Here is a 23,719-nt window from a genome sequence, read left to right as displayed (position 1 = left end):
CGATTGACGATGGCCCCCATCACTACAATCTTCTCTATGTTCCAGATGGATTAATTTAATTTAAACTTCAAGCTAACCTGGTGGGACTTGAACCGATGTTCCTGAAGCATTAGACTGATCCTAGGGATTACTAGGCCAGACTTTGCCACTCTGCATCTCCAAGTCCTAATACCTAATGATGTGGGTCAGGTTTTGAGCGATAATGTACCGCTGAGTTAACGTGAGGCTGTTTTGTTCTGTTCAGGCTGCTATGTGAATGTACTGGTTGTCTTTCTTTCTGCTGGGACCTCAGAGGGTTTTTGTCTGTTTCAGTGGAACACCCGGGCCAAGCGAGAGAAGCTGACCGAGCTGATGTTTGAGCACTACAACATCCCCGCCTTCTTCCTCTGCAAGACCGCGGTGCTCACTGCGTATCCTTCAGACAGTCTGAAGCCAGGCGGCTGCCCCCAGTCCACAGCACAGCCCCGTAGGCACACACATGGGAACAGGGCCAACTGTGGTCTCCTGTCTGCAATGTGGTCCTGACTGTGTGTCCCGGTCTGGAACACGGTCCTGACTGTGCGTCCCGGTCTGGAACACGGTCCCGACTGTGCGTCTCTGTCTGGAACACGGTCCCGACTGTGCGTCCCAGTCTGGAACACTGTCCTGACTGTGCGTCCCGGTCTGGAACATGGTCCTGACTCTGCGTCCCGGTCTGGAACACTGACCTGACTCTGCGTCCCGGTCTGGAACACTGACCTGACTGTGCGTCCCGGTCTGGAACTTGATCCTGACTGTGCGTCCCGGTCTGGAATACTATCCCAACTCTGCGTCCCGGTCTGGAAGACAGACCTGACTGTGCGTCTCGGTCTGGAACGTGATCCTGACTGTGCGTCCCAGTCTGGAATACTATCCCGACTCTGCGTCCCAGTCTGGAACACTGACCTGACTGTGCGTCCCGGTCTGGAACACGGTCCTGACTGTGCGTCCTGGTCTGGAACACGGTCCTGACTCTGCGTCCCGGTCTGGAACACTGACCTGACTGTGCGTCCAGGTCTGGAACACTGTCCTGACTGTGCGTCCCGCTCTGGAACACTGTCCTGACTGTGCGTCCCGGTCTGGAACACTGTCCTGACTGTGCGTCCAGGTCTGGAACACTGACCTGACTGTGCGTCCAGGTCTGGAACACGGTCCTGACTGTGCGTCCCGGTCTGGAACACGGTCCTGACTGTGCGTCCCGGTCTGGAACACTGTCCCGACTGTGCGTCCAGGTCTGGAACACTGACCTGACTGTGCGTCCCGGTCTGGAACACGGTCCTGACTGTGCGTCCCGGTCTGGAACACGGTCCTGACTGTGCGTCTCGGTCTGGAACACGGTCCTGACTGTGCGTCCCGGTCTGGAACACTGTCCTGACTGTGCGTCTCGGTCTGGAACACTGTCCTGACTGTGCGTCCCGGTCTGGAACACTGACCTGACTGTGCGTCCTGGTCTGGAACACGGTCCTGACTGTGCGTCCCGGTCTGGAACACTGTCCTGACTGTGCGTCCTGGTCTGGAACACTGTCCTGACTGTGCGTCCTGGTCTGGAACACTGTCCTGACTGTGCGTCCCGGTCTGGAACACGGTCCTGACTGTGCGTCCCGGTCTGGAACACGGTCCTGACTGTGCGTCCCGGTCTGGAACACGGTCCTGACTGTGCGTCCCGGTCTGGAAGACTGTCCTGACTGTGCGTCTCGGTCTGGAACACTGTCCCGACTGTGCGTCCCGGCCTGGAACACTGTCCTGACTGTGCATCCCGGCCTGGAACACTGTCCTGACTGTGCGTCTCGGTCTGGAACACTGACCTGACTGTGCGTCTCGGTCTGGAACACTGTCCTGACTGTGCGTCCTGGTCTGGAACACGGTCCTGACTCTGCGTCCTGGTCTGGAACACTGTCCTGACCGTGCGTCCCGCTCTGGAACACTGTCCTGACCGTGCGTCCCGCTCTGGAACACTGTCCTGACTGTGCGTCCTGGTCTGGAACACGGTCCTGACTCTGCGTCCTGGTCTGGAACACTGTCCTGACTGTGCGTCTCGGTCTGGAATACTGTCCTGACTGTGCGTCCCACTCTGGAACACGGTCCTGACTGTGCGTCTCGGTCTGGAACACGGTCCTGACTGTGCGTCTCGGTCTGGAAGACTGTCCTGACTGTGCTTCTCGGTCTGGAAGACTGTCCTGACTGTGCGTCCCGCTCTGGAACACTGTCCCGAATGTGTGTCCCAGTCTGGAAGACTGTCCTGACTCTGCGTCCCGGTCTGGAACACTGTCCTGACTGTGCATCCCGGTCTGGAACACTGTCCCGACTCTGCGTCCCGGTCTGGAACTCTGTCCTGACTGTGTGTTCCGGTCTGGAACACGGTCCTGACTGTGCGTCCCGGTCTGGGACACGGTCCTGACTGTGCGTCCCGGTCTGGAACGTGATCCTGACTGTGCGTCCCAGTCTGGAACTCTGACCTGTCTGTGCGTCCCGGTCTGGAACACGGTTCTGACTGTGCGTCCCGGTCTGGAACACGGTTCTGACTGTGCGTCCCGGTCTGGAACACGGTCCTGACTGTGCGTCCCGGTCTGGAACACGGTCCTGACTGTGCGTCACAGTCTGGAACACTGTCCTGACTGTGCGTCCCGCTCTGGAACACTGTCCTGACTGTGTGTCCCGCTCTGGAACATGGTCCTGACTGTGCGTCCCGGTCTGGAATACTGTCCTGACTGTGCGTCCCGGTCTGGAATACTGTCCTGACTGTGCGTCCCGTTCTGGAACACGGTCCTGACTGTGCGTCACGGTCTGGAACACGGTCCTGACCGTGCGTCACGGTCTGGAACACTGTCCTGACCGTGCGTCCCGGTCTGGAACACGGTCCTGACCGTGCGTCCCGGTCTGGAACACTGTCCTGACCGTGCGTCCCGGTCTGGAACACTGTCCTGACCGTGCGTCCCGGTCTGGAACACTGTCCTGACCGTGCGTCCCGGTCTGGAACACTGTCCTGACCGTGCGTCCCGGTCTGGAACACTGTCCTGACCGTGCGTCCCGGTCTGGAACACTGTCCTGACCGTGCGTCCCGCTCTGGAACACGGTCCTGACCGTGCGTCCCGGTCTGGAATACTGTCCTGACTCTGCGTCACAGTCTGGAACACGGTCCTGACTGTGCATCCCGGTCTGGAACACGGTCCTGACTGTGCGTCCCGGTCTGGAACACGGTCCTGACTGTGCGTCCCGGTCTGGAACACTGTCCTGACTGTGCGTCCCGGTCTGGGACACGGTCCCGACTGTGCGTCCCGCTCTGGAACACTGACCTGACTGTGCGTCCCGGTCTGGAACACTGTCCTGACTGTGCGTCCTGGTCAGGAACACTGTCCTGACTGTGCGTCCCGGTCTGGAACACGGTCCTGACTGTGCGTCCCGGTCTGGGACACTGTCCTGACTGAGCATTTCGGTCTGGGACAGAATGCTGACTGTGCGTCCCAGTCTGGAACGTGATCCTGACTGTGTCCTCCTGGAATGAAGTGGTCTGAGTGATATGTTCCCCGTTCCGTAATAGGTAGAGGAAATCTGACCCTCTTCTGCTCCCATGAGACCCATTCTTGAGTAGAATCTGCCACGTGTTCGAAGTAATTGCAGATGTTTATTCCTGTAAAGGCCTAATTCTTACTGCGAATATTAGTGGGACAAGACGCACCTATCCCTCTCTCCGAGACCACCAAACAGGCAAATACTGCACAGTTGACGATGCCATCTTTTGCAGAGACATTAAACTGGCAGCCCGACTGTTTCTGAGGGTAGACCTTCAGATCCTGAGCACCTACTGGATGAAGAAGAGGGGAGTTCTCCCAGTGTATCCCTCATCCAACATCATCAAAATTGGATTATCTGATGCTGTTTGTATGACATTACAGCAGACGCCACACTTAAGTCCTTCACTTTGGGAAAGTTGTAAAAGGTGCTACGGGAATGTAAGTCTTTAATGCACATGAGAGTTGCCGATCCAGCTCTGAAGTGCTCATTCTGGTAACATAGGAAACAGCACAGCAAGATCCCACAAGCAGCGCGCAGGATAGAAGCCTCACCCCCCTGGTTCTCAGTGATGATCTTTGAGGGTCCAGGACACTGGGTGGAGAGTTTCTGGTGAATGGGGAGGGCTGGTTCAAACATCCCATCTATGGAGCGTTTTGGTACATCTCGTAAATGCAGGTTTCTCTCTCTCTCTCTCTGTCTCTCTCTCTGTCTCTCTCTCTCTCTCTCTCTCTCTTCTGCACCAATGGACCTCACTGTCTCAGTGTGGAATCTCTCCTTGACTGTCTCCTCCCCCATCATGACAGCTTCGCTAACGGGCGATCCACAGGCCTGGTCCTCGATAGCGGTGCAACCCACACGACTGCTATCCCCGTGCACGACGGCTACGTCCTGCAGCAAGGTAGGACCCTTTCACCTCTCAATGTGGTAACTGTAAACCCCCCCACCCCCCCTTTAGGGTTTCTGGCCCCTTGGCTGTGCCTCACCTATGGGTGCTCCCTCTGGCTTGGGTACACGTTCCTTGAGCGCTGCCCGTTCAGTAACTAAGACACTTCCTTCTGGACAGAGTTTGTTGACGACTCAGTCGTAGAACAGTCCGACTTCCTTTTAATCGACCTGTCACAGCATGGAAACATACCCTTTGGCCCAAATCATCCATGCTGACCAGATATCCCAACCTAATCTCGTCCTGATTTGGAGATGCCAGTCTGCAGAAACTTGACATGTGCATTCTTCTTGGAGATCCTCTCCACTTTAAGTCGGCACTTTAATCTGGTCCCACCTGCCAGCACCCGGCCCATGTCCCTCCAAACCCTTCCTATTCATGTCCCCATCCAGGTACCTTTTAAATGTTGTCATTGTACCAGCCTCCACCACTTCCTCTGGCAGCTCATTCCATACACACACCACTCTCTGCATGAAAAAGTTGCCCCTCAGGTCTCTTTGATATCTTTCCCCTCTCACCCTAAACCTATGCCCTATAGTTTTGGACTCCCCTACCCTAGGGAAAAAGACCTTGGTTATTTACCTTATCCATGCCCCTCATGGTTGTATAAACCTCTATAAGGTCACCTCTCAGCCTCCGACGCTCCAGGGAAAACAGCTCCAGCCTATTCAGCCTCACCCTATAGCTCAAACCCTCCAACCCTGACAACATCCTTGTAAATCTTTTCTGAACCCTTTCAAGTTTCACAACATCTTTCCGATAGGAAGGAGACCAGAATTGCACACAATATTCCAACAGTGGCCTAACCAATGTCCTGTACAGCCGCAACATGACCTCCCAACTCCTGTGCTCAATACTCTGACCAATAAAGGAAAGCATACCAAACGCCTTCTTCACTATCCTATCTACCTGCGACTCCACTTTCAAGGAGCTATGAACCTGCACTCCAAGGTCTCTTTGTTCAGCCACACTCCCTGGGACCTTACCATTAAGTGTATAAATCCTGCCCTGACTGATGTTCTAACACATTCCATGATCATCTGAACCTTCTGACCCAAACTTAGGGAGAGTCTGATCTTACACAGGACCATTGTTTCCCAGTTGAATCTATCCAGTCAATTCATTCATCAATCAGTCCAAATCATTTGTTTGACTACTTAACAAACACTTTATTTTCCCTATTCCACCCCCTCCCCTACCACAGACACACACACCAACGCTCTGCAGTGCCCCTTCAAATGCCAACTCTCACCCATCACCCTGGAGTATCCCGCGGTCATAAAAGCAGAGAATAGTTCAGTACTGAAGAAGGCCATTCAGCTCATTGAGAACGCACTAGCTCTTTCAAAGAGGGATCCAGTTCGCCCTACTCCGCACCCAATCCTTTCCCTGCAATCTATTCTGAAGACTGGTCACCGAACCCAAAATGCCAACCCTGCTTTCTGCCCACAGATGCTGCCAGACCTGCTGAGTTTTTCCAGCAATTTCTGTTTCTGATTTCCAGCATCCCCTGTCCTTTCGGTTATTTATTTTTCTCCCTGCGATTTATTTCTGTATTCTAGTATTTATCCAGTTGTGGAAAGTCACTGTTGAACCTGCAGTCACCACACTATCAGGCAGTGCACTTTCAACTCCTAACATCGTGCTACTATTTCTCAAATTTCACCTTCAGCTTTTCATAGCCTACGTTGATGACCTAGACTTGAAAGTCTGGGGAATACAATTTCAAAATTTACAGGTGTCACAAAATTTGGAAGTATTCTGAATTGTGAGAAGGGTAATGAGAGACTTTAGACTACAGGTCAGTGGAACAGTGTTACGCTGGTAATGTCTACAGGCTACAGAGGTCCAGGTTAATGGACGCAGACTCAATCCCGCCAAAGCAGATAGTAACATTCAAATTCAATTGCTAAATCTAATATTGCAAGCTAGTCTCAGAAGGACCTGGGAGTCAGTCCTTAATGCATGCATCACATGAAGTTGGTTTGCAGGTGCAGCAAGTAGGCGAATGGAATATTGTCCTCCATTGCTAAAGAGGATGGAGTCTAAAAGCAGAGAGGTTTTGCTGCAGCTGTACAAGGTGCTGGTGAGGTTACACCTGGAATACCGTGTGCAGTTTTGGTCTCCTTACTTGAGAAAGGATGTACTGGCACTGGAGGGGGTTCACTGGGTTGATTCCAGAGTTGAGAGGATTAGTTTATGAGGAGACTGGGACTATGTTGATTGGTATTCAGAAGAATGAGGAAGGATCTTCTAGAAACACGTAAAAATATGACAGGAATAGACAAGCTAAAAGCAGGGAGGTTGGTTCCATGGGCAGGTGAAACTGGAACTAAGGGGCGTGGCCTCAAAGTAAGGGGGAGCAGATTTCGGACGGAGTTGAGGAGGAACTTCAAAGGGTTGTGAATCTGTGGAACCCCCTGCCCAGGGAAGCCGTTGAGGCTACCTCGTTGAATGTTTCTAATGCAAAGATAGACTTTGAAACAGTAAAGGAGTTAAGGGCGAGAGAGCAGGAAGGCGGAGCTGAGGCTGTGAAAAGGTCAGCCATTGAGGGGCCAGGCGGCCTACTCCTGCTCCTTGTGTTCCTATGACAACCACGAAACTTCCATCAGCGGTTGTGAGGACACATCCAGTGCCCTTTGGGGAGGGAGAGCCGCTTCCTTTACCCAGTCCTAAACCCCGCCCCCCCCCCCCCCCCGACTCCAGACACGCAGCAACATGAATGACTCCAAAAAGCCATGACTGAGCAAGCCACTCAGTCTGAGGCCAAATCAGAGTTCAGCAGCACAGGTTAATGCAGGGAAGGTCAAAATGATTCACAAACACAGAAATGTTGATGTCGTCCAGTGGAGCCTTATCCACTGTTTGTACGGACAGCCCATCCAGTAACTCATGGATTTTAACCCCGTCGAGGGCCTGAATTACTGCCTCTATCTCTATAACTTGAGCAGCATCTTCTTCCTTGATGGAAGAACGGGAAAAGGCAATATAAACTGAAGGGTGCGTTTCTAAACGGTCATGATTCGGAGATGCCGGTGTTGGACTGGGGTGGACAAAGTTAAAAATCACACAACACCAGGTTATAGTCCAACAGGTTTAATTGGAAGCACACTAGCTTTCGGAGCGTCACCTGATGAAGGAGCGTCGCTCCGAAAGCTAGTGTGCTTCCAATTAAACCTGTTGGACTATAACCTGGTGTTGTGTGAGTTTTAACTTTCTAAATGGTGTCCAACATCAGAGGCACCTGGGCCCATAAATAACCGAAGGTGGCGGGTGAAGCGAGTAGCTACCGAGCCATAAGGAATCCAAGGCTTTATAAACACCCCCATAAAAGCAAAGGGTGATTGTGAACCTTCAGAAAACATTAGATAACGCCTCAGGCAGACATCTGGGTGCACTTTATAAAAAAAAAAGATGGAGAGAGGAAATGGGAGTGGCTGCAGGCATGAGGACGTTCAGCTGCCTTGAACAATTGCCCTTGAACAGCGTTAAGACCCTGGAACAATGCCACGCAGAGTGGTCCCAATCTGGAACCTGCCGCCTGAGGGTGCAGTGGAGGCAGCTTCAATCGAGAGAGCACAGGGTTAATATCAGGACTGTGCAGGTCCGTGGAGGGAGGTCAGGAGAGTGAGCTGCTCTTGCACAGTGGGCCTAACCACCTCCTCCAGTGCCGGAAGGTTCTCCGATCCGTGAAACGGTGTGGTTGTTTCGACAGGCCCAGCTTCCCCAGTACAGGCTCAGTGGTTAGCACTGCTGCCCCACAGCGCCAGGGACCCGGGTTCGATTCCAGCCTCGGGCGACTGTCTGTGTGGAGTTTGCACATTCTCCCTATGGGCTTCCTCCCACAGCCTAAACGTGTGCAGGTTAGGGTGGATTGGCCGTGCTAAATTGCCCATTGTGTTAGGTGCGTTAGTCAGAGGGAAATGGATCAGGGTGGGTTACTCTTTGGAGGGTCGGTGTGGACTGGTTGGCCTGTTTCCACGCTGTAGGGACGCTAACTCTTCTGTAATACAAAGGCTGTGTTCTCGTGCAACCCTGAGCTATTGAAAGATCACACTTTAGAAACAGCACTTAAAGTTTTGGTGATGAAATCGCGTTACAGCCAACACACACTTTACAAGTTTGCAGTGTCCCCGATTCGTCAGTCGCGTTACACTGAGTCTGCGTTCACAAAACGTGCTTTATAGCAGAACGACCCGTACCTCCACATAACTCGATTCCCTCCCCTCTTTGGTACTAGTCTCATCAGTCTCCCTTTCACCTTCTCCAAAGTCTTCACAACTTTTGAAAAATGTGGCGACCAGAACTGGTCACACTCCTGCCACTGGGGTCAGATGAGCGCATCATAAAGTTGACCGAAAAGCTGACCAACGTCCATCCATTTCTTACAGCAGTGACAGTAAGGTGTACACTTCTTTACAGTACCTTCACATTACCCAGCTCACAGGATGACCTGAAGAGGAACTCGTGCAGCGAATCCTAGGGGAACAAGAATGGTGGATTCTGGGAACACAGGGGGATTGTGGGAATTGTGGCTGCCATCACTTGGTAAATTGACTTCATTCTGCTGGGCTCCCTGAACGGCATTGGGAACCCAGGCTGGTAGTTTGGCCTCTTTGCCACCTCTCAGTCCAGACTCCCTGAAGTCAGTGTTAGCCACCCCAGCTCCCGATGAGGTCTCACGTCTTTGTTTCCTCCAGGCATTGTCAAGTCTCCCCTGGCTGGTGATTTCATCTCGATGCAGTGCCGGGAGCTGTTCCAGGAAATGAACATGGAAATCACTCCGCCTTACACAATCGCCTCGAAGGTAAGTAACACATGAGGGCGATGGCAGCAGGACAAGAGAATAAGCATTGGCCTGGAGTGGGTTATCAACAGAGGTCTCATCAAAGGATTTGGGGGGGTTATATACACAATAATATACAATAACAGATACCTGGAAGTGAGCTACAGACTGGAATATAATTGAAGGGTTCAGGGTGATTTATATGTAGAATAACAGATACCCAAACATGAGTTACAGACTGGAATCTAATCGAGGATTTGGGGGATGTGTATATACAATAACAGATACCCATAGTGAGTTACAGACTGGAATCTAATCGAGGATTTGGGGGATTTGTATATACAATAACAGATACCCATAGTGAGTTACAGACTGGAATCTAATCGAGGATTTGGGGGATTTGTATATACAATAACAGATACCCATAGTGAGTTACAGACTGGAATCTAATCGAGGATTTGGGGGATGTGTATATACAATAACAGATACCCATAGTGAGTTACAGATTGGAATCTAATCGAGGATTTGGGGGATTTGTATATACAATAACAGATACCCATAGTGAGTTACAGATTGGAATCTAATCGAGGATTTGGGGGATTTGTATATACAATAACAGATACCCATAGTGAGTTACAGACTGGAATCTAATCGAGGATTTGGGGGATTTGTATATACAATAACAGATACCCATAGTGAGTTACAGACTGGAATCTAATCAAGGATTTGGGGGATTTGTATATACAATAACAGATACCCATAGTGAGTTACAGACTGGAATCTAATCGAGGATTTGGGGGATTTGTATATACAATAACAGATACCCATAGTGAGTTACAGACTGGAATCTAATCGAGGATTTGGGGGATGTGTATATACAACAACAGATACCCATAGTGAGTTACAGATTGGAATCTAATCGAGGATTTGGGGGATTTGTATATACAATAACAGATACCCATAGTGAGTTACAGATTGGAATCTAATCGAGGATTTGGGGGATTTGTATATACAATAACAGATACCCATAGTGAGTTACAGATTGGAATCTAATCGAGGATTTGGGGGATTTGTATATACAATAACAGATACCCATAGTGAGTTACAGATTGGAATCTAATCGAGGATTTGGGGGATTTGTATATACAATAACAGATACCCATAGTGAGTTACAGACTGGAATCTAATCAAGGATTTGGGGGATTTGTATATACAATAACAGATACCCATAGTGAGTTACAGACTGGAATCTAATCGAGGATTTGGGGGATTTGTATATACAATAACAGATACCCATAGTGAGTTACAGACTGGAATCTAATCGAGGATTTGGGGGATTTGTATATACAATAACAGATACCCATAGTGAGTTACAGACTGGAATCTAATCGAGGATTTGGGGGATTTGTATATACAATAACAGATACCCATAGTGAGTTACAGATTGGAATCTAATCGAGGATTTGGGGGATTTGTATATACAATAACAGATACCCATAGTGAGTTACAGACTGGAATCTAATCGAGGATTTGGGGGATTTGTATATACAATAACAGATACCCATAGTGAGTTACAGACTGGAATCTAATCGAGGATTTGGGGGATTTGTATATACAATAACAGATACCCATAGTGAGTTACAGACTGGAATCTAATCGAGGATTTGGGGGATTTGTATATACAATAACAGATACCCATAGTGAGTTACAGACTGGAATCTAATCGAGGATTTGGGGGATTTGTATATACAATAACAGACACCCAGGAGTGAGTTACAGATTGGAATCCAAGGGAGGATTGAGGGAGGGGGGGGGGGGGGGGGGGGGGGGGGGGTTGTATATACAATTGCAGATACCCAGAGTGAGCTACAGACTGGAATTTAAGTGAGGGGTTCAGATAGTTTAGATAATCAAATACAAATACCCAGGGAGAGGGGTTAAGCTATCCATGCAACGCACAATAGAAATCTAGAGTGTTTTCCAAAAAGCTGGTGTTACTCAGGAGTGTATTACGTGGAACATTTAAGTCTGAGATGGATAATATTGATTGGGTAAGGACATTATTAACGATCGCAGCTGATGTTAACACTGGACAAGTCCGATCCCAGAGTGAAACCTTGTAAATGCTAATTCTTTTAATAACCGTAGAAATCAGTAACTGAAAACATTTACACATTTAACTGAAAGGATTAAATTGTTTATTAAGTCAGAATAAACACACAAACTATATTACACCACATATTAACTATATTAAAGGATTCGAGTTTGCATCATTCATTTTACCCCAGCAATATCCTCACAAACAACAAAACTTCAGAAAAGTGATATCACCATTTTCACACAGTGGCTCCCTGCTCAGGCTCATGCAGGTACAGCTGTAACCAGTTTCCTTTCGATGAATTTCTGCAATCACTACATGATATTTTCCCGTTGTCTAGTGTCTGTCCCCAGGATGACTAAAACAAACTGCAAACTTCACTCAAAGTGACAGCTTAAGTTCCCTGAACTTAGGGTGCAGAAAATCTTTCACTCTTTGGCATACACCACATTGAGCCACTTTTGCGACCGTTCTCTGTCTCCACTGGACCCTGACGCTAGACTCGACAGCAGAGTTTTCCCCCTCTATCTTCTTTCTACTACACTGAGCTGTTCACCTCAAGGGTTTGTCTCATTGAAATGCATGGAAACAAAACAGACCTCCAGATACCCCAGGGCAAATCCATAAGTACACTCAAAGATGAGACTAAAACCACATCTCCCACTTTTTAAACACATAAAATAGAAAAAAATATTCAATTTAAAGTTATACAGAGGAACTTCAACTATCTAAAGGACACTAGCAGGGGAGTATTTGGTTTGGTTAATTCCAGATAATTGAATGCTGGATAACATAGTTGAGCCGAGCATCAGGACCTTGCGATGTTGCCGGATAATCCGATATTTGGATAATCGAATACCGGATAATCGATGTTCCTCTGTACATTCTTACAGTATTGAGGAGTATGGAGCAATTGTGGGACGATGGGTTGAGGCACAGATCATCTATAAACTCAATGAATGTCAGAACAGGTTGGAGGGGATGAATGGCCTGCTCCTGTTGAGTTCCAAACTGGGAATGTTGGCAACTCCAGTTAAGATCGTGGGAATTTTTGTTTTGTTTGCGTCACTGCATTTTTTTGCTGGCAAGTCTAGCAGCGCTTTGAACAGAGTCGTTTTCCCAGCCAATCTCAGGTAGTGCTATAGAACAGAGAGACTGAGGGGCTCAGGTAGATAATTCTTTGACGTATGCATCAGAGTGCATTCAGATGGACTGGGTCAAAGGCATTTAGCATGCTTCATTGTTCAGTCCTTTGAGTATAGGAGTTGAGACATTATGTTGAAGTTGTACAGGACGATGGTGAAGCCTATTCTGGAAGTTTGAGCACAGTTGTGTTCACCCTGTTATAGGAAGGATATTATTAAGCTGGAAAGGGTTCAGAAGAGATTTATCAGGGAATGGAGGATTTGAGTTGTATGGGAGAGGCTGGATAGGCTGGGAGTTTTTTCACTGGAGTGTTGAAGGGCGACCTTAATCGAGATTTATAAGATCTTGAGGGGTATAGATAAGGTGAATGGCAGATGTCTATTCCCTAGGGTGGTGGATTTCAAGACTAGGGGACGTATTTTTAAGGTGAGAGGAGAAAGATCTAAAAAAAGACAATTTATTTACAGAGTGGTTCATGTGTGGAATGACCTTTCATAGGAAGTGGTGGATGCGGGTACGGTTACAATGTTTAAAAGGCATTTAGGTAAGTTCATAAATGGGAAGTGTTTAAAGGGATATGGGCCAAGGTGGGACGAGTTTAATCTGGGATTATGGTCGGCATGGGCCGAAGGGTCTGTTTCTGTGCTGTATGACTCTCTGACTCTATTTCAGAGGCTGTTTAGGAGTCAACCACATTTCTATTGGTCAGGGGTCGTATGTTGGCCAGACTAGGTAAGGAGAGCAGATTTCCTTCCCCCAAAGGGCACTGGTGAACCAAATGGATTTTAACAACAGTCTGTTAGCTTCACGATCACTTTCAGTGAGGTGAGCCTTTTATTCCAGAGTTATTTAATTTAAACTTTCCCCAGTTGCTCGGGTGGGTATTGAACAGTCACAGAACCTCTAGCCCAGGCTCCGGTGTTGCCATTTCAGTAATAAGGCCATTATCAACCATATCCCTACAATAAGGCTGAAGCAGTGGTGATCTGAGCTAAAAGGTTCCACAGGAAGTTGAAGCAGGAATATGCCATTCAGCTCTTCAAACCTGCTCCACCATTCAATACTCAGCACCTTGTTCCCCAGTTACTCCCTATACCCTTTGATCTCTTTAGTCCTGAGAACATTCAATGCTTTGGCTTCAGATGCTTTTTGTGGCAGAGAATTCCACAGGGTTGAAGATTTAGGGCGGCATGGCGGCTCAGTGGTTAACACTGCTGCCTCACAGCGCCAGGGTCCCAGGTTCGATTCCAGCCTCGGGCAGCTGTCTGTGTGGAGTTTGCACATTCTCCCTGTGTCTGCATGGGTTTCCTCCGGGTGCTCCGGTTTCCTCCCACAGCCTGAAGATGTGCAGATTAGGATGGATTGGCCATAAGAAATTGCCCCGTAGCGTCCACAGATGTGCAGGCTAGGTCGATTAGTCATGCTAAATTACCCATGGTGTTCAGGGATGAGCAGGTTAAGGTGGATTGGCCGTGCTAAATTACCCCATAGTGTCCAGGGATGTGCAGGTTAGGGTGGATTGGCCGTGCTAAATTACCCATAGTGCCCAGGGATGTGCAGGTTAGGGTGGATTGGCCATGCTAAATTACCCATAGTGTCCAGGGATGTGCAGGTTAGGGTGGATTGGCCGTGCTAAATTACCCATAGTGCCCAGGGATGTGCAGGTTAGGGTGGATTGGCCGTGCTAAATTACCCATAGTGCCCAAGGTTGTACAGGTTAGGGTGGATTGGCCGTGCTAAATTGCCCCATCGTGTGGAGGGTGGCTAATGTTGTACCACTTTTTAAGAAAGGTGGGAGAGAGAAAACAGGAAATTATAGACCAGTTAATCTGACCTCAGTGGTGGGAAAGATGCTGGAGTCTATTATAAAGGATGAAATTACGACACATCTGGAATAGTAGTAACAGGATTGGTCAGAGTCAGCATGGATTTATGAAGGGGAAATCATGCTTGACTAATCTTCTTGAAGATGGACGAGGGAGATCCAGTAGATATAGTGTACCTGGACTTTCAGAAAGCTTTCAGAAAACATAGGAGGTTAGTGAGCAAAATTAGGGTGCATGGTATTGGGGGCAAAGTACTAACTTGGATTGAAAGTTGGTTGGCTGACAGGGAACAAAGAGTAGTGATAAACGGCTCCATTTCGGAATGGCAGGCAGTGACCAGTGGGGTACCGCAGGGATCAGGGCTGGGACTGCAGCTTTTTACAATATATGTTAATGATATAGAAGATGGTATTAGTAATAACATTAGCAAATTTGCTGATGATACTAAGCTGGGTGGCAGGGTGAAATGTGAGGAGGATGTTAGGAGATTACAGGGTGACCTGGACAGGTTAGGTGAGTGGTCAGATGCATGGCAGATGCAGTTTAATGTGGACAAATGTATGGTTATCCACTTTGGTGGCAAGAACAGGAAGGCAGATTACTACCTCAATGGAATCAATTTAGGTAAAGGGGCAGCACAGAGAGATCTGGGTGTTCTTGTACACCAGTCAATGAAGGTAAGCATGCAGGTACAGCAGGTAGTGAAGAAGGCTAATAGCATGCTGGCCTTCATAACAAGAGGGATTGAGTATAGAAGCAAAGAGGTTCTTCTGCAGCTGTACAGGGCCCTGGTAAGACCACACCTGGAGTACTGTGTGCAGTCCTGGTCTCCAAATTTGAGGAAAGACATTCTGGCTATTGAGGGAGTGCAGCGTAGGTTCACAAGGTCAATTCCTGGAATGGCGGGACTAGCTTATGCTGAGAGGGGATCTGATTGAGACGTGTAAGATTATTAAAGGATTGGACACTCTGGAGGCGGGGAACATGTTTCCGCTGATGGGTGAGTGCCGAACCAGAGGACACAGCTTAAAAATACGGGGTGGACCATTTAGGACAGAGATGAGGAGAAACCTCTTCACCCAGAGAGTGGTGGCTGTGTGGAATGCTCTGCCCCAGAGGGCAGTAGAGGCCCAGTCTCTGGATTCATTTAAGAAAGAGTTGGATAGAGCTCTTAAGGATAGTGGAATCAAGGATTATGGAGATAAGGCAGGAACAGGATACTGATTAAGGATGATCAGCCATGATCATATTGAATAGTGGTGCAGGCTCGAAGGGCAGAATGGCCTACTCCTGCACCTATTGTCTATTGTGCAGGAATGTGCAGGTTAGGGTGGCTTGGCCGTGCTAAATTACCCATAGTGCCCAGGGATGTGCAGGTTAGGGTGGATTGGCCGTGCTAAATTACCCATAGTGCCCAGGGATGTGTAGGTTAGGGTGGATTGGCCGTGCTAAATTACCCATAGTGCCCAGGATGTGTAGGTTAGGGTGGATTGGCCGTGCTAAATTACCCATAGTGCCCAGGATGTGCAGGTTAGGGTGGATTGGCCATGATAAATTGTCTCATAGTGTCCAGGGATGTGCAGGTTAGGGTGGATTGGCCGTGCTAAATTGTCTCATAGTGTCCAGGGATGTGCAGGTTAGGGTGGATTGGCCGTTGGGAAGTGCAGGGTTTCAAGGATGGGGTGGGTCTGGGTGGGACGCCCTTCAGAGGGTCACTGTGGATTTGATGGGCTGAGTGGCCTGCTTCCGCACTGTAGGGATTCTATGCTGAAAGGTTGGGATGGTGGCCGACTCTGCTCCATCTTTTCACTGGTACAGGAGCCCGTTCGGGAAGGTGCGTCACCGAATTGGAAGAGAAAGGAGAAGATCTGCTACGTCACCAAATCCTGGCACAATTACATGTGCAACGTAGGTCAGACCAGACCCTCGGTTTGGGGGGGGGGTGTGGGGGTGGGGGTGGGGGTGGGGGCGGTGAAAGGGTTGGAGGGCATGTTGGCAGGTGTCTCACCTCACAAGTTTCAATCACATGACCTTCCTGTTCCCAACTGCCCTGCCTCTAACATGATGCCATTGGCTGCCCGAGACATCTATTTTCACTGCACCCCACCTCCTCTCTAACCAATTGAAATGCACAAAGAGTTTCAGTTTATCCAATCGGATGATTCACGTGAAACGGCCTCTCCTTGTCCGTGAATATTTTCAGACGCAACAAATTGTAAAAGTTTGAAAACTCTCTTTGGTTTTTTTTTCCCCCCGGGGCTTAGCCTGCTATGGGGTCCTAGAGGTCGATCTTTGATTTGTGGAGGCTCCAGGCCATGCCTGGTTGAGTAGCCCACCGGCACACAATGTCTTGAATCCCACCCAAAGGACAGACACTGGGAGGCGGGAATGTGGGGTGCGTGGGGTTGTGGAGGGCCATTCGAGACCCACGTCCTGTTGTGGGGTTGTGCTGAGCTGCAGACGGTGGAGAGGAAGTCCAGAGTTGATAAAGAGTGGAGCTGGAAAGGCAGAGTCGGAGGAGCAGGAAAATCCACGTTTTGGGTTAGGACCATTCATCAGGGCAGGGACCATCAGGGTTTAATATAGAGGGCTTTCGCGGCTGCATTGCATGCTGGGTGAGCTCTGCCTCCATTGCTTCCTATGTGGGATGGGGATGGGTCCAATTGCAGAAATATCCCCCCTTGCTGTTTTTTTCACCATGGGTATTGGCTTGTCTTCTGTGCCTTGTGAGATAGGGGGAGTGAGACCCCTGTGAACGGAAGGGGGAAATGATAACACGATGGGATTTCCCACTCGGAATTTTCCCGCTTTTAACTGGAGAGGAGATATTCCTGATTGTCCGCAGAGCGCGATGATGAACAATTGTCTTCTTTCTTTGGGATGGACAGGAAGTAATCCAGGATTTCCAAGCTTCTGTTCTGCAAGTTTCTGACTCACCGTACGACGAACAGTGAGTACCACCTTTTATTTTGTCAGGGAGGGTGACGCAGTCTGGGTAGGTAGGTGGGATTAAGGTGCTGGTCCAGGAAGAAGCTGCCCCACCTCATCCACCACCTCCAGCGTTCACTCCTTCACCACTGCCACTGAGTTGTAGCTGGGTTTGCCACATCACTTGGAATGGCTTGATGGGCTAAATGACCCACTACTGTTCCTGCTTCTTAAGCTCTCCAACCGCACCTTCCAAACCCCACGACCGCTACCATCGAGGAGGAAGCAGACCCAGGGAGCATCACCAGCCACATATTCCACCTTGAGTCAGAAATACGTCAGTCTTTCTTCTGTATCACTGGGTCGAAATCCTGCAATCCCCTCCCTAATGGCACTGTGTAAGTGTCCCTGTATAACACAGGAACTTGCAGCTGTTCAAAGTGGCAACTCCCCATCACCTCAAGAAACGAGCGACAAATGTTGCCACCAAACACTGACACCCATAAGCCGTAAAAGAATTTGAAAAAAATTGAATTGCAGAAGTAAATTGAGGGGCTGAGTGGCTTCCTGTTCTTCCTATTGTGAAAAAGAACATAATTTTATCATCAGTAGGGACGTTTCATTCACATGATCTGGAGACTAGATTAGATTAGATTACTTACAGTGTGGAAACAGGCCCTTTGGCCCATCAAGTCCACACCGACCCGCTGAAGCGCAACCCACCCATTCCCCTACATTTACCCCTTACCTAACACTACGGGCAATTTAGCATGGCCAATTCACCTGACCTGCACATTTTTGGACTGTGGGAGGAAACCGGAGCACCCGGAGGAAACCCACGCAGACACGGGGAGAACGTGCAAACTCCACACAGTCAGTCGCCTGAGGTGGGAATTGAACCCAGGTCTCTGGCGCTGGGAGGCAGCAGTGCTAACCACTGTGCCACCGTGCCGCCCATAACTTTTCGATATTAACATGAAAATGCAAGGAGTGGAGAGATATGGACCAAGAGCAGGCAGGAGGGATTAGTTTAATTGTGTTCAACACAACATTGTGGACCAAAGGGCCCGTTCCTGTGCCGTACTGTTCTATGTTACATCATTCGTCCTTCCAGTCTGATTGACTGTTGTCTAAGAGACTAATGTAAGCACCTCAGACAAACATGTCAAACTAAACTCTGTTGATGCTTCAGACGGGTGGAAAGAAGCTGAGGGAGGGGCCAACACTTAGGGAAGGGGCATTTCTAAGAGACAGGGCACTCCTGACGAATAAAGCCACATAGTGGGACAGAAACAGGACTGGTGGATAGCCACGAGATAGGACTGAGAAACAGAGCTGGAGGATGGGCTGAGGGGATAGATTTGGACCAGGCTTGATAGGTCTAGGAGGGTGTATAAAGGGAGATGGGTCTGGGAAAAGTGTCAATAACAGGGACCTGGAGGATAGACCTGAAGGAAGTGAATGGAGCAAGTGTGTAGTTTAGTAACATTCGGAATTTATTTACCTTTGTGCTTTAACCAAGGCACTGTTTCGATAGGAAGAGATGATTTTAGATTTGGGAAGTTGGGGAGTGGGGGTAATCTATCAATAGTCCGCAGTATGGCCTTAGAAGGTCAGGAGAAAGACCTAGGAGTCATGTCTTGAAGACAGGTCTTATAGATAGCGTTTGGAGTCACGCCGAGGAAATGGAGATCTGGGAGTTGGGTTTTGTCTTGGATCTGCGTTTTGCCTGGGAGATGGATTTGGGAGTCAGGCCTAGGAAACAGTACTCTGAGACTGGGACGTATGACTGGGACATAAGCCTGAAAATCAAGATGGGAGTCAGGCTGGCCTAGCATCAAACCTGAGAAACAGGTCGAGGAAACGGGCCTGGGAGATGGGGCTGGCCTAGGCAACGGGCCTGGGAGATGAGGCTGGCCTAGCAAATGGGCCTAGGAGATGGAGCTGGTCTAGGAAACAGGCCAGGGAAATGGTGCTGGCCTTGGAAACAGGCCTGGGAGATGGTGCTGGCCTAGGAAACAGGCCTGGGAGATGGTGCTGGCCTAGAAAACGGGCCTGGGAGATGGGGCTGGCCTAGGAAACGGGCCAGGGAGATGGGGTTGGCCGAGGAAATGGACCTGGGAGATCGGGCTGGTGTAGGAAACGGGTCTGGGAGATGGGGCAGGCCTAGGAAATGGACCTGGGAGTTGGGGCTGGCCTAGGAAATGGGCCTGGGAGATCAGGCTGGCCTAAGAAACAGGCCTAGGAGATGGGGTAGGCCTAGGAAATGGACCTGGGAGATGGAGCTGGCCTAGGAAACAGGCCTGGGAGATGTGCCTTGGTTGTAGAGTCATAGAGCTGTACACTGTGGAAACAGACCCTTGCTGAGATATTTGTATCATCGATAGTCACAGGTGAGGTTCCAGAAGACTGGAGGTTGGCAAATGTGGTGCCACTGTTTAAGGAGGGCAGTAAAGACAAGCCAGGGAACTATAGACCAGTGAGCTTGACCTCAGTGGTGGGCAAGTTGTTGGAGGGAATTCTGAGGAACAGGATGTACATGTATTTCAAAAGGCAAGGACTGATTAGGGATAGTCAACATGGCTTTGTGCATGGGAAATCATGTCTCACAAACTTGATTGAGATTTTTGAAGAAGTAACAAAGAAGATTGATGAGGTCAGAGAGGTAGATGTGATCTATATGGACTTCAGTAAGGCGTTCAACAAGGTTCCCCATGGAAGACTGATTAACAAGCTTAGATCTCACGGAATACAGGGAGAACTAGCCATTTGGATACAGAACTGGCTCAAAGGTAGAAGACAGAGGGTGGTGGTGGAGGGTTGTTTTTCAGACTGGAGGCCTGTGACCAGTGGAGTGCCACAAGGATCGGTGCTGGGCCCTCTACTTTTTGTCATTTACGTAAGTGATTTGGATGCGAGCATAAGAGGTACAGTCAGAAAGTTTGCAGATGACACCAAAATTAGAGTTGTAGTGGACAGCGAAGAGGGTTACCTCAGATTACAACAGGATCTGGACCAGATGGGCCAAAGGGCTGAGAAGTGGCAGATGGAGTTTAATTCAGATAAATGCGAGGTGCTGCATTTTGGGAAAGCAAATCTTAGCAGGACTTATACACTTAATGGTAAGGTCCTAGGGAGTGTTGCTGAACAAAGAGAACTTGGAGTGCAGGTTCATAGCTCCTTGAAAGTGGAGTCAAAGGTAGATAGGATAGTGAAGAAGGCGTTTGGTATGCTTTCCTTTATTAGTCAGAGTATTGAGTACAGGAGTTGGAAGGTCATGTTACGGCTGTACAGGACATTGGTTAGGCCACTGTTGGAATATTGCATGCAATTCTGGTCTCCTTCCTATCGGAAAGATGTTGCGAAACTTGAAAGGGTTCAGAAAAGATTTACAAGCATGTTGCCGGGGTTGGAGAATTTGAGCTACAGGGAGAGGCTGAACAGGCTGGGGCTGTTTTCCCTGGAGCGTTGGAGGCTGAGGGGTGACCTTATAGAGGTCTACAAAATTATGAGGGGCATGGATAGAATAAGTCCAGAACTAGAGGGCATAGGTTTAGGGTGAGAGGGGAAAGATATAAAAGAGACCTAAGGGGCAACGTTTTCACGCAGAGGGTGGTACGTGTATGGAATGAACAGCCAGAGGAAGTGGTGGAGGCTGGTACAATTGCAACATTTAAGAGGCATTTGGATGGGTATATGAATAGGAAGGGTTTGGAGGGATATGGGCCGGGTGCTGGCAGGTGGGATTAGATTGGGTTGGGATATTTGGTCGGCATGGACAGGTTGGACTGAAAGGCCTGTTTCCATGCTGTACATCACAATGACTCACCCATGCCAGCCAGATATCCTAAATTAATCTAGTGTCATTTGCCAGCTTTTAGCCCATATTCCTCTAAACCCTTCCTATTCATAGACCCATCCAGATGCCTTTTAAATGTTGTAATTGTACCAGCCTCCACCACTTCCTCTGGCAGCTCATTTCATATATACACCACCCTCTTTCAAGTCTTTCCCCTCTCATTGGATACCTATGACCTCTAGTTTTGGACTCCCTTACCCTGAGAAAAGACCTTAAATATTTATCCTATCCTTGCCCAGCTTGATTTTATAAAACTCTATAAGGTCACCTCTCAGCGTCCGATGTTTCAGGGAAAACAGCCCCAGCCTCTCCCTGTAGCTCAAACCCTCCAACCCCGGCAACATCCTTGTCAATCTTTCGGGTCCTTTCAAGTTTAACAATTTCTTTCCTGTAGCAGGGAGACCTGAATTGACTGCAGCCTTCCATAAGTGCCTTGTATATCAATGTCCTGTCGAGCTGCAACATGACCACCCAACTCCTACACTCGATGCACTGACCAATAGAGGCAAGCATACCAAACCTTTTCTTCATCACCCCGACTCAACTTTGACTCAACTTTCAAAGCACCATGTACTTGTGTCCCAAGGCCCTACCATTAAGTGTGATGGATTCCACCCCTGTGTGGGACATGTCTCAATGAACCAGCCATTCTGCTGTAATCATGTTGCTTCCTAAATCTCATATTTCCTTTATCAAAGGGTCGCTGCTCAAATGCCCACCATCCATTACGAGATGCCCAATGGCTACAACTGCGACTACGGGGCTGAGAGACTGCGGATACCTGAGGGCCTATTTGATCCCTCCAATGTCAAGGTATGAGTGTGGGATTAAGGCTGTGTTGCACTTGGTCACTGCCAGCCTGTTAAACCTGTGCAGGGAATCAGACTGCTTGTATCCCAGGGCATGTAGCCCGATTGTGAACTGACAAATACTAGAACCCAGGCCAGCATGGTGGCTCAGTGGTTGGCACTGCTGTCTCACAACGTCAGAGACCCGGGTTCAGTTCCGCCCTCGGGTCTCCTCGTGTCTGCGTGGGTTTCCTCCCAAAGATGTGCAGGTAGGGTGAAATGGCTATGCCAAATTGCCGTATCTTGCCGAAGGATGTGCAGGCGCTAGGTGGGTTAACTAGGAGAAAGTGAGGGCTGCAGATGCCGGAGATCAGGGTGGAGAATGTGGCGCTGGGAAAGCACAGCCGGTCAGGCAGCGTCCGAGGAGCAGGAGATTCGATGTTTTGGGGAAGAGCCCTTCGTCAGGCTGGATTGGCCGTGGGGTAGGGGGTGGGTTTGGATGGGTTGTGTGGACTAGGTGGGCCGAATGGCCTGCTTCCACACTGTAGGGATGCCGTGATTTCGATGACTCCAACCCATTAGTAGCTTTGAACAATTGCTCCAGCTAATTATTCATAAGCAAATTTTCCCTGGCTTTGCAATATACCATGTAATAGTCTGTTTCATATTCTGCTGTCTGTCCCTGTGTGACTTGTCCACTAGAGGCAACAGATTTAATCTGTTGAAGGTTAAGGTCACCGTGAGTGGAGTTGCCCTTAACCCTGAAGGTCAGTTAGAGACTAATTATTAGTTTCAGATGCTGCTTTTTCATTGTCAGTTACCAACCCCTGCACTGCAGATGTATTGATACGATAATTGAGTCAGTCTGGCACACTAGTGACATATATGTGTTATAATTTCAAATGGGATGGAGGTGCCAGAGCTCTCACATGAGCAGATCTATTTTCTCAAGTTCTTGCTCACTAAGGCAGGAGTGGATGTGGGCCCCTCAGCTCCAGAGGCAGCAAGAGGCCAAAGGCTGTTCCACTAACAGCTGACTAATTCATCCTGGTCGAACCTCGGGCTCTGGACAGTTCCACTCCCAGGTCGTGGTCCTGCACGGAATGGAAACGTGACATCTGTACTTGAACAGGGCCTAGCTTTCCAACAAGTGTACACAAACAGCCTCGGAGTCTTAAGCTTTGTTAAAAGGATCCACAGAAGTGAAGCTTTTCACCTTATACCCATTAGCACTGGGGACCATGACACCAGACTTGGGGAAATACAGTGAGCGATTCTGAAACGAAACTCCACAGAGGCTGATATCCCATCATCAAGTCGCCCTTTATCTACAGAGTGGTGGAGAGTGCTTGACACTGAGCCAAGCTGCCTCAGAGCCAGCTCACAGAGTGGGAACAGAACCTCCTATTTGTTTATTTTTATTTTTATTTTTTTTACCCCACACTACCACCGAACTGCGGTCGTGCTTATTTTCCCCCTGCATCCATGTCGTGTGTGTGTGCAGGTGTCAGACAGTGAGGAACAACAAGTGTGTAAATTTTTATTTATATCCCATCACCAGGAAGAAAGGAAACACCCGAGTGGCCAGTGACAAGCAGTGCCCTTCACGTCAAAGGGCAGTGCTGTGTGATCAAACAGTGAAGGGGAGGGTAGGGACTAAATCAAATTAGAGTTGGAGGGGGAAATAACGCACTCCACACCCTGCGGCGGCCACCTCTCCCTGAACAACTCCAGGGTGTTGGTCGACACTGCGTGCTCCTTCTCCAAGGACACCCGGGCCCTAACGTAACCGCGGAAGAGGGGCAGGCAGTCAG

The 23,719-nt window shown here is 49.1% G+C and overlaps 1 protein-coding gene across 2 annotated transcripts in view; it reads left to right on the top strand.

Annotated features, from left to right (window-relative positions):
• Positions 1–23,719, top strand: part of LOC122544393 (actin-like protein 6B) — an 85,755-nt gene that overhangs the window by 29,541 nt on the left and 32,495 nt on the right. For both annotated transcript variants that reach the window (XM_087982695.1, XM_087982697.1), the window contains 6 exons: positions 313–410; positions 4,335–4,429; positions 9,175–9,281; positions 16,149–16,238; positions 17,219–17,280; positions 21,816–21,930. In XM_087982695.1, coding sequence (XP_087838821.1) covers positions 313–410; positions 4,335–4,429; positions 9,175–9,281; positions 16,149–16,238; positions 17,219–17,280; positions 21,816–21,930 — 567 coding nt within the window. The remainder of the gene's footprint in view (positions 1–312; positions 411–4,334; positions 4,430–9,174; positions 9,282–16,148; positions 16,239–17,218; positions 17,281–21,815; positions 21,931–23,719) is intronic.

This window comes from Chiloscyllium plagiosum, unplaced genomic scaffold (assembly GCF_037043375.1).
Source record: "Chiloscyllium plagiosum isolate Xiang-an unplaced genomic scaffold, Cpla_swu_hap1 HiC_scaffold_44, whole genome shotgun sequence".
In the NCBI taxonomy this organism is placed as follows: domain Eukaryota; kingdom Metazoa; phylum Chordata; class Chondrichthyes; order Orectolobiformes; family Hemiscylliidae; genus Chiloscyllium; species Chiloscyllium plagiosum.
This window is presented reverse-complemented; position numbering and strand designations above follow the sequence as displayed.